The sequence below is a fragment of the Argiope bruennichi genome, chromosome X2 (genome assembly GCF_947563725.1).
Source record: "Argiope bruennichi chromosome X2, qqArgBrue1.1, whole genome shotgun sequence".
In the NCBI taxonomy this organism is placed as follows: domain Eukaryota; kingdom Metazoa; phylum Arthropoda; class Arachnida; order Araneae; family Araneidae; genus Argiope; species Argiope bruennichi.
In genome coordinates, this window is record NC_079163.1 from 74,645,973 (window position 1) to 74,657,171 (window position 11,199).

At 28.1% G+C, this 11,199-nt stretch overlaps 1 protein-coding gene across 2 annotated transcripts in view; it reads left to right on the forward strand.

Annotated features, from left to right (window-relative positions):
* Window positions 1–5,848, forward strand: part of LOC129960670 (FMRFamide-activated amiloride-sensitive sodium channel-like) — a 78,169-nt gene extending 72,321 nt beyond the window's left edge. For both annotated transcript variants that reach the window (XM_056074225.1, XM_056074224.1), the window contains exons 10-12: window positions 2,481–2,701; window positions 4,330–4,405; window positions 5,589–5,848. In XM_056074225.1, coding sequence (XP_055930200.1) covers window positions 2,481–2,701; window positions 4,330–4,405; window positions 5,589–5,774 — 483 coding nt within the window. In that variant the 3' untranslated portion in view covers window positions 5,775–5,848. The remainder of the gene's footprint in view (window positions 1–2,480; window positions 2,702–4,329; window positions 4,406–5,588) is intronic.
* Window positions 5,849–11,199: the final 5,351 nt, after the last annotated feature.

Below are 11,199 nucleotides of genomic sequence, written 5' to 3' on the forward strand. Positions count from 1 at the left end.
ATTTAATTTCAATTACCCTAACTGTTTCTGCTAATCCTAATATAATTTCCGTGAAAAACGGATGTCCTGTCTTTCTCTTCATAACTCCGTTTGGAGATAATTCGGTAAAATAGTAGCACAAAAGCAAAAATAAACTTATCAGGTGCTTTCATTCAATGCAAACCTCGGAATCGTATCGTAAACGAAAAGTTCCTATCCTAGATTAGATTTAATTTTTTCTAGCAAGATAATTCCTCACCTCATTTACTTTTTTGCAACAGAGAAAAAAAATTTAGTTCAGAGAATGTGTTACCTATTATGTTAGTTCTATTAGCATATTTAAAAGACTTGCTTTTCGCAATTAACTCTACAGAAACATTTTTATTTATGATACTAGAAAGTAATATTAAAACAAAATTGATTTTAACTTTTCATGATGTATAAGTGGAATAAAATTGTCGATGATGTGTTAAGGAGCTTCCTTAATTTATACCTTTCAGATTCGCATAAATAAATACAGATTAAAGAGAAATTTTACAATGCAAGAAGTTTTGTGATATATATATATTCTTTATCATCTTTACAGCTTTTCTTCATAATTTTTTTAATGTAATCAACAAATGCTTTTTCTTTTGTTCAATACTGAAATTATTATAAATATTTGGGAGACCGAGTTTTTCTCAGCAGTGTTTTTAAAAATCGTGTTTTTTCGGAGATATCAGTAGGTTGTCATACTATGGCAACAATACAAGTACCACAAAAATTTACGAGATGGTGGTATATCTTATTATCAGCATGAGAACTGATAGAAAAATTCTCTAATAGTTAATTATAAAAAATGGGTTTTTTTTCCTGTAAAATCGCATTTTTCCAGGAAAGACACATATATAGATAAGCTTAAAAAGCAAAACCTTATCTCGTCTATCTAAAATCGTTTAAGCCGTTTCCAAGATACAAGAAATAAATTGAAATAAGCAATTCTTGTATGTATATATAATATAAATTTATAATCAAATAATCCTTAGGATATGGTTCATTTTATATTTTGATCACATTTGGTTGATTATATAATTAAAGCTTTTCTTAACATTTTAGCAACATTAAAATACTATCAGTAGTAGAAGTAAAATAGAGATCTTTTTATAAAATTTCTTATTATAAATAGTCTTAATGAAAATAATGAAATGCAGAGAATGTAATTTAAGAAACGAAAAACAAATCTATTCCATTATTATAAGGTTTGATTTCAATGAAAAGTATGAAAATGGAAATTATATGCTTCAGGATTAATGAAATAAAGATTAAAACTGCATTTCCATGAAGGGTGTGTTACTTTGTGCTGTTTTGTTATATTTGAAACGTTAGAAAAAATTAGAATACCGAAAAGACTTTAAAAATTAATTAAACAATATATATCTTTCATTAAGGAGATAATTTAATCGTAGAAACTTTTATTCAAATTTCTTTCCAATCTTTGTCTCTTAAGGACTTTTCTTTTACATTGTATTCATATAAATATTTGACGAAAATTAATATTAACATTGTTTCTTCCAAGCTCTAAAACAGCATTATTCTTCAAAAAAGAATTTAAAAATTTTGTTTCGCTGTAGAAACGATGATTAAATTTCCAGAAATGCTAAATTAGGCAATGCAGCAACCTATCTACGGCAAAAATTTCTTTAATCTAACCAAATGTACAAACCTTACAAATGAATATTATTTCCTTGTAAATAATGGTAGAAAGAAAAAATTTAAACACAATACAGAAAAAATTTCAAAGTTTTACTTGTGTTCGTATTAACTGACTCTCCCGTGATCACAAATGAACGAATAGAAGATGCGCATAGAGAATGTTTCCTACGGTGATGAAATGGATTATCTGTGAGGTACCATATATATTTCACTACCATAGGAAACATTCTTTCTGCGCATCTTCAATTCGTTCACTTTTGCATGTAAAGAGGTCTTAAGACACACATATTCCAATGAAATGAAGACGTAAGGTGTAATTTCTGAAGATTTAGACAGTCACTTGTATGTGGCTTTAGAATGCGCATCAAAGACTTCACAATATCTGTCGTGAAATGGACTACCGCACAAATATTGTCCTTGTGCCGAATCATTTGTAATTGATGCAATTTTTTAAATGACCCAGTGTTTCGGATGAACCACAACAATGCAGTCTTTCCTCAATTGAAATTAAAATATCTTTTATATGCCATCAAAATATCTCGCTCATAATTTTCAAAGAAAATGCTATTACCCTTGCTGGCCTGATAATTTTTAAAGTTATCTAAGGAAATTTTTTAAGCATTAAAATTTATACAAAAATAAATATTAACTTGGAATCAACTTATTCAATAAATAAAAAAAAAAACAGAATAATTACAGTTTTTTTTTCTTTCTCAATTTCGGTATGATTTTGCAATTAAAAATAGTAAATTTTTCCTTTCTCAAGCATTAATATTATACCATTCTGTATACTCGGCAAATTTTTACAGTTCCTGAAAACTGAAGAAGTTCCCATGCCCAATCCCTGTGAAAACGTCACTCGTAAAAAAGAGAAGGACGATTCTATTGATAAAGCAGATTCTTGGAGTAGACCGGAAGGACAACGAACACTTAGAAGACCTGTGATCTTCCAACGTGGTAGATATAGAACAGCAACAAATTGCACGGACAGGTGCATCGATGAAGAAGAACAAGAATATTTAACAAAAAAGTAAGTGAACTAAGATTTTTTTAATGCTTAAATACGGAGAAAATGCATTAAAAGAAGTATAACATAATGGTGGCTGCTTTCGATCCTGTATAGAGTCAGAAAATTTAAAAGGGAGTCAAATTATTCAAAAGTAAAGAAAAAGTTCTTTTTGTTAACTTTATAGGAAAGCTTGCTGCATTTAAATTTTTTCATCGTTGGTACAGCATAAAAGTTTGGACAGTGGAATTATAAATTGTCATCTGTCCAAGGTTCAAAATAACTCTAAAAGAATATCAAAACGGAAAATTAATCTAATAAATTGACAAATTCAAACTAGATTTCTTTTCGGTTATCGTATTCATTAACGGCTCGTTGGCTATTTTTTTCCCTTATTCGTAAAACAACATCTCGTATAGGTTGCAAACTGTTGTTTTACAGAATAAAGAGAATCGTTAGAAAGAAACACGTTAGTTTACAAAATTAAGAAATATCTATTGAAAATTATAAGATTCACAGAAATATCAATAAAAATCCGCATCTCGGATTCGAGACCAAAGATCTGCCGGGTACATGAGGCTGGCGTGTCTATCGGTTTCAACTTCCCTACTGAAAAGGGTTTGCAGGCTTTTGTCGCCTGGACACGCCTCAAAAATACACGTTTAACCCGAAATAATAAAACTGTAGTCTCTAAACTAGGCGAAAATCTAATGAATCAAGCTTTTATTTGTGCATTCATCATCCACTCGATGTTAATTAATCAGTGCCCCATTTTCATCCAATGCAATACAATTTTACACCTTATATTTCAAAATTAAATGATTTTGCTCGTGCTTTAAAGGAAAAAAGGTCAAGTAATCAAAATACGAAGTAAAAATTTAATATAATCTTCAAGGTTCAGAGAATTTAACCTATTATACGGTATATTAATCAATCACCACAAAGCGATGGTGCAAAGAATCCATGCTCATCAAGTCATTTTGACATACTTCTGTAATTCGCCGAACCATTAGATTACGACGGATAAGCATCATCTGAAGATTTTTAAGACAAGTGAGAAGGAAATTACGGACTAGTTGCACATATAGTACACTTGCGAAATACTGTGCCTGATTTTAGTTAATATTTTTAAAAATAAAAAAAATCTTCGCTTGATATTTTTTTAAGGACTCCACTTACCTTTAACAGTAAACCGTCACAAAAACAAATTAAATAGCAGACTATAAAATACAGACATAAGAGTAAATAATCTCATGCACCATCATTTACGCTTTTTCTAAAAGGCAACATGCAATTACATTAGCAAATATTTGGATTATCAGATTTTTTTAATTCTCAAAATCCAAAATTGCACGATGGGAAGGGTAGTTTCTTTAAATTTTGTATTTAGATCATTAAATAAAAATATCCAATATCCAGGAAATCTTTGTGATGATTAATAAAACTTCTCTGGGCCATTCAGTATAATTTATATCAAAGTATTTCTAAGAAAGGGAAAGAAATTAAATTTTTCCTATGACAATGATGCAAGGATCTTTAATTCAATTAGAAGTAGATTACATATTTCACTGAAAATAATTACTCTTTTTTTTTGTCACATGTGTGAAGCTAATAGAAATTTGTCTAATATACTCATGTTTCATTTTTAATAGAAGTCGAATAGCAAAGTTAAAAGTGTTCTACCAGACTCTTGAAAAAAGCTTTTACAAACAAGAACCTATGTTCCAGGTAAAATATTTTCCATTCTAATGTCATGGTAATTAAAGCATATTTATTTATTTATTATTAACATTAGCATGAAAGCTTTCCTTCATACTTAAATGAAGTTTCTGAAATAAAAATTAAGAGCTGCAATTCTGAAAAACTTCTCATAAAGGCGAATAGTTTTAAAGAATCCTGTAGGCATTGAACCCAAAATTAGTATTTATTCTCATCCTCAGATTTCTTGGTAACTTTTGAATGAAACTAATTTTAACACATCGACTGCTACGCTTAATTTCTTACAATGCTAATAAGCTCTCTACCTGAATATAAGAAGAAAATATTTAGATATACCGAGTGTTCAAAATGCCATGCCATAGCATGGCATTTTGAACACTCGATATATCTAACAGTTCTTTTATGAGAATTAAAATGATAAATTGCTTCGACCATGTCACATTTGACCTTATGAAAAATTTTATGAAAACATATCGAACACTTCGATTATGCTGCGCGGGAAGTATGCCTAACAGCAAAGTTTCGACATCGATACCCAGAGATGGCAACCTCGAAACCTGATTTTACTTATAGCAGTAATATGCGGTAATTCTAAAAGTTAGTACATGCTAAATTTTAGAATTAAACGGTCTCCTATTGTGTGACATAGATGCTTGGAAAGAGTTCAGGCTACCTTAAACATCATCCTCATTGTCCGACAACAAATTTTAGGAGCAAGACACTGCGGATTTTGCCAACTAAGTAAAACTTGCAATAAATGAAACAATATTTAACTGTGATTGGTATCTTTATTAGTTGAGATTCTCTAGGATAATGCTTATAAAACAGAACCTAATGGGAACAATATTTCACAAACTTTTTTGAAGAAGATAAGGAGGAAAATGGCATAGCAAGGGTTATTGGCGTCCAGTGCATGATATCGCTTTAGAAAGGGGATAAATGTACAAATGTTTTGTTCCCATGGCGCCCTTTAACACTGGCGTCTGGTACATCTATACACTCCTTTTATCCCAGTAGCTGCTGTCGTTTATACTATTAACAAGAGAAAAAAACGATATGATTAAGTAGAAAGGTTAACCTCTTTTTATATAGTAGTAAAAAACACTAATAACTGTGCATGTTCTGTTAAGAAAAATATTCGCCAATAAAAATTAAATAAGATCCATGATAATCTTCCAATTTTTTTTAACAGGAATCAGAATTATTTAGTCAACTTGGAGGCCAAATGGGACTGTGGCTAGGTATATCTCTCGTGGCGTTATTCGAATGCATCGAAAATATTTCTCACATTCTACATTACTGCATAAAACGATCCGGACTGAAAAAGAAGAGGGTAGACAACTATTGTTTGCAACCAGAAAGGTCTGTTAGAGTCTGAATATAGGCACAACTACCTCAATATTATCCACTACTGACAAGTTTTAAAAAATCCAAGATAGTCATAGTTCTTCAAATGGAATAGAAAATTTGCCAAATCACATAATAAATGATAATTATATCGAAACTGCTTCTGTTTTTACCGTTCAGCAAATCCAAAACATGTTTACTGTGAGATTCTTGAAAAAAATTACATAAAAGAAAAAATGATATAGAAGTAACAGTTTATAATATGCATCTGTTAAAAAAATGCTTTCTTTCTCTAAAATTTGAGTGAATTCAAAAGACTAATCTTAAATTGTAATTTTATTTTTAAGTTTCTCCTTCAAACAATAATTTATTTTAATTTCATTTAATACTTTCGCACAATAATAATATTTCAAACTTCCAATATAAAAAAAAAAGTTATCATTTTATGAACATACGACTCGGAATACCTGAGCAAATATATCACATTTTTGAACTAAATTCATTTATATAACAAACTAGCCACCTTCGGAGACAAGTTGGTTCATCTATCAAATTGATGGTATTAATTTTATAATGTCAAAAAAATTTAATTTAGCTACTTAAGTCGTTTTTTGCAAGCAGACAATATTAAGTGCTACGATAACAAAGAAATAAATTGGTAAACACAAAACAATGTACGAAGCATATATTACTACCAGAACTATGTGTTGATGCACACACAAAATAAAAATTGGTTGAATGTTTACGATTTAGACTCTTATATTTAAATCTGAAAAAAGGCGTTAGAAAGAATGAATTTCTAAAAAATACAAAATTTAATTAAGAATATTTAATGTTCTTGAAGTATGAATTTAACTAGCAATAATTCACATTAATTAGCTTATTATGAAATAGATATTTAAACAAATTAATTGTTACGGGTGCATTTACTTTAATCAAAACAACCATCTTATGAAAGGCATGGCTAAATATATCTAGAAAATAAATGATTCTGATGGCTGCTATATCTCTTTTCATCTAAATAAATCGCATATCAACATAATTCTGAAATATAAATTACCATATATTTATAAAAAAAAAACTGTAACTACGGGGCAGGAATCAAAATAGCAGCACCCATAAGTTGAGAAACATTTAATAAGATTAATTTTTTGGTGGAAAGAAACACTTTTATGTATAATACATTTTTTACCAGTTGAAGTCGAACATGATTCTAATGATTACTAATTGCATTTATTAGTTGATTAAAAGTTACGTGTTTAATCCAGTCATGTTGCAAAAATGAATCAAACCCTTATATATTTAACTCTTAAAATATGGAGAATCGACATTATCTAATGAAATGCTTAGTCAAAAAGAATCTAACTTTTGAAGATATGAAAATCTCCAAAAAAAATTCATGTTCTAATATATCTTATCAACTAGTGGATTTACAACTAGGTAGACATCTGTAGATCCTTTAAAAAATTTTATTAGCCTGGTAGTCAAAGAAATAAATTATTATTCAAAGATTTTTTTTTTACTAAGATATTAGAACTACAATGTGTATTCACAATGAATTATTAAAATCATTAATTAAAGAATAGTTAATTACTTATAATATTTTGAAATATTAACCATACATTAACATTTTGTAAAATTCTATTTAGCAGATTCTGCAAAATAATTTTTTGTTTTTACAGTCGGTCAGTATAATTAAATGCTTTTGTTTACATGTAAGGAAATCATTAATAATAATTATGGCTAATTTTTAGAGATTTTGTTAACTGAACCACTTTTTCCATAATATTCATATTAAAAAAATACATATTTTGATAGTTACTAAAATAAATTAAAATAATCACTTTGTTGATTAAGTCAAAATAACCAATAATTAAAAGACGGATTTCATAACGTGCACTGCCAATGGTCACAAATGGCCTAAATCAGACACTGGACAAATTCATTACCATATGTCTAAAACTCATACAGAGATAATCTGATATTCATAAATTATAAAATCAAACTTTCATAACTTAAGAGTACAGTAAAAATCTTGTTTAATGAAGTTATCTGAGATGTAGTGATCTTTTTCCAATAAAAAGAAAAGCAGTCGGTTTCAAGATTTGAGTAGATAATGACATAGGTTTGATTTAAAATTCAACAATAAAATCTGTTGTAAATCATATTTATAAATATTTTTAAGAACTTGTTCGAATTATAGAGATATTGCACGACAGCTAAATTTAAAACCTAAAGCGATATTTTGAGCTAGAATATTTTCAAAAAATATTAAAAAAAAAAAAAAAAAAAAAAAAAAAAAAAAAAAAAAAAACGAAATTTTACTTACTTTTTAATCAATTGAAGTTTCGAAAAAATTATTTCGAGGTGTATATTTCTAGCTTCCAAAGTACATTTATGCCAAATGCAGAAACTTTAAGCAAAGCGGTCTGCCTTATAATGCGACAGCGCACAGTGAGACAACAGATATACAAATTCGCTTTTAGAAATAGAAGAGATAATTGCACATTAGTCATTAAACACGGAAGGCTCTTTCATCTAAAAAGCATTATAAATACATACTATAAAAATGTTTTTAAAAGAATTTATAAAATCATTTCGAAAATCTGTTGTGAGATTTACTAAAATTTCTCAAAAAATTTGATTCATTATTATTTTAGCGAATTAAGAGCTGCTTAAATACAAAATTCTAAGAATTTTTGATACATTAGAAATATATAAAACAAATATTCAGTGCATTAATGAAATTAAACAATTAAAATAAAATGTATGCAAATCATTAAATGTATTTAAATCCACAAGTAAAATATCCACAAGTACAAGTAATAACGAACAAATTATATTCATTACTTTTAATCTGTAATATAAATCGAGATTTGTGAGCAAATATGGATTTTCTTCACACTTTACCAAACAAACAGAAACATTTCTTTGAAAATAGGAATAACAATTTATTCCTCAATATCTGTCACGAAATTCAAAAGAATTCTGTACTCAATCGGTATGAATTACATTTCATATTTATTATAACAATCAATCTCCATCTATATCATCAATAACACTAAGACACTCAGTGGAATAAATCGATATATTAACTTCTCCTTTAAAAAAAATCTGGGAAACGATCAAGTATACTCTTCATTCGAGTAAGATACAAATCTTTGAAAGACCTTAACGAGCTTTCCTTTTCACAGACAAAACTTTTGGTCATCAAGTCTTTGTAAATAGGAAACTGTTTATTTTGTTTTGAGAAACCTAGCTTCAATTGGTTCTCAGTTGTAAAAAGGATTATACCTGATATGTTTTCTCACACTTGATTAGATCCACTTTAAGAATCCGGGAAGAATATATTGCAACTAACCAATTTTTCAATTAGTTGTCCTTACTCCTTCCATTCTTGTGATGTCACTATAGCTATTTTTCAAGACGTAACATGAAAGAGTAATTAATTTAACTAGTCTTTTTGATGATTCAACCAGATTATAAAAATATTTAAAAATTAAATATTAAAAATTCCAAAAATCCAACATTGAATTTTTTTACATACTTACTTCATAAAATAATACATAGTGAATCATAAAAAATACACAATCCTTTAATACATAGTTAATAATTATAAAATCCAAAATACATAGTTACTTCATAAAATAATTATAAATATGGATCCCAAAAAAGAAGGGAACAATGGAGAGATTTTATAAATGCTGTTTAATCCTTTTTATTCTAAATGTAGATTTTTAGTTAACCTTAAGAATTAATGTAAAACATGATTATCCGCGAAATGCTAAAGAAAATACTGCTTTACTACTGCAATCTTTCACTGAACGTGGGCATTATTTTATATAAAACAATGCAAGTAATCCAAGAATTCCATTTCGGTGGTAAACAAGCATCCTTTAACACAGTAAGTACAACCATTAGAATAAATTCAGCATGATTTATTGCTATTCAAGCATGTCAAGAAAGATGGCAGCTAACAATAAAAAGGAAAAATTGAGGATTTCATTAAAAGCATTTTATGAGCATTTTATATATTATTAAGGAATACACGGGTCTAACAACTAAGAAACACACCTGCAATTAAGATTATTAATATATCAAGTAAAGTCACCAAATATCGTCATCAAAACTTCCCAGAAAAAAGAGAAAACATCACAGGTTTGTCTGATTTTCGCGAACTACCGAAAGACTAAACTTCGTAGAGTCCACTGGGTACAACCCTAATTAAGACGCAATTGTAATATTTGAGCCCCCGTACCTTATAGTCTATTAATTGCAAATTGATTTGATTGAATTGGATCATAATACTTTTTAACCTAAATATAAAGAATTATTGAAAACTTGCAACAGACAGGAATTAGTTATTGTTTGAATTTTACTTAAGAATTTCTTTCGTGCATATTTTTATTGTGCATATATGCTATTTTATCATACTCTTTCACCAGAAGATTTTTTTTTTTTTAATTATACATCGGGTAGTGAATAAGTATAATTTTATCATATTAGTTTGATCACATTTTCAAAAAGCCATCTTATTCAAAGAGTTAATTGGACTGTAGTCCAAGGATGCCTTTGATCCAAGGAATGGCACTGGCCCTAAAAAAATTACCACAATAATTTTATTTTAAGCAAAAAGTTTTATTTAATTGTAATTTGAATATGTAAAAGTAAATATATGACTAGGATTTGTAACTAAACAGCGACAAGGCATTCTACATTCAAAAGAATAAATACATTAAAATTGTCATAAAGGCAATCAAGGTAGAATGCCTTAAATATTTTATTTATAAAATATATTTTAGAAATATTAATCAAATCAAAATTACTAATATATTTCCCACAAATAAATGCTATAAAATATTTAGAAATTAAGGTAAACACATTTATTTTCAACAAATACATAATTGTAAAATGAATCGTTATATTAATTTCTATTTTATATTTAAATATAAAATTCATTTACTTGAATAATACCTCCTTATATTACAAATTAAACAGCATACTTTTGTTTCTATTAAGTAAAAAAAAAAACTGTTTTTATAAATGTTTTTATTACATTAATTTAAACACTAAGCATATCAGGGTATCTTTTATTATATAAATATACAAAATAGAAGAAAAATCATTTTTATAATACAACAGTTTTATCATATACAGGATTGGTCAGCGGAAGTTGGCTAGCAAAATCTAATTTTGGAAAGACGCCGATTTGCAAAATATGAAAGCAGACAAATAATGACTTTTTCCCCCTTTTTTGCTCTTTAAATATTTTATTGACAGATAGCTATTTTCATCGGCTGTAAGCACTCAAACTCCAAGTTACGATTTTGCTGAGACGCCAAATTACTCAACCTCGGAGCGATCAAATTTATTAAGAGGATTTGCTCATTTCATGATATACATCTCAGATACAATTATTCTTAAATTCACAACGTCTAGAGCTTTCTCAGATGTTA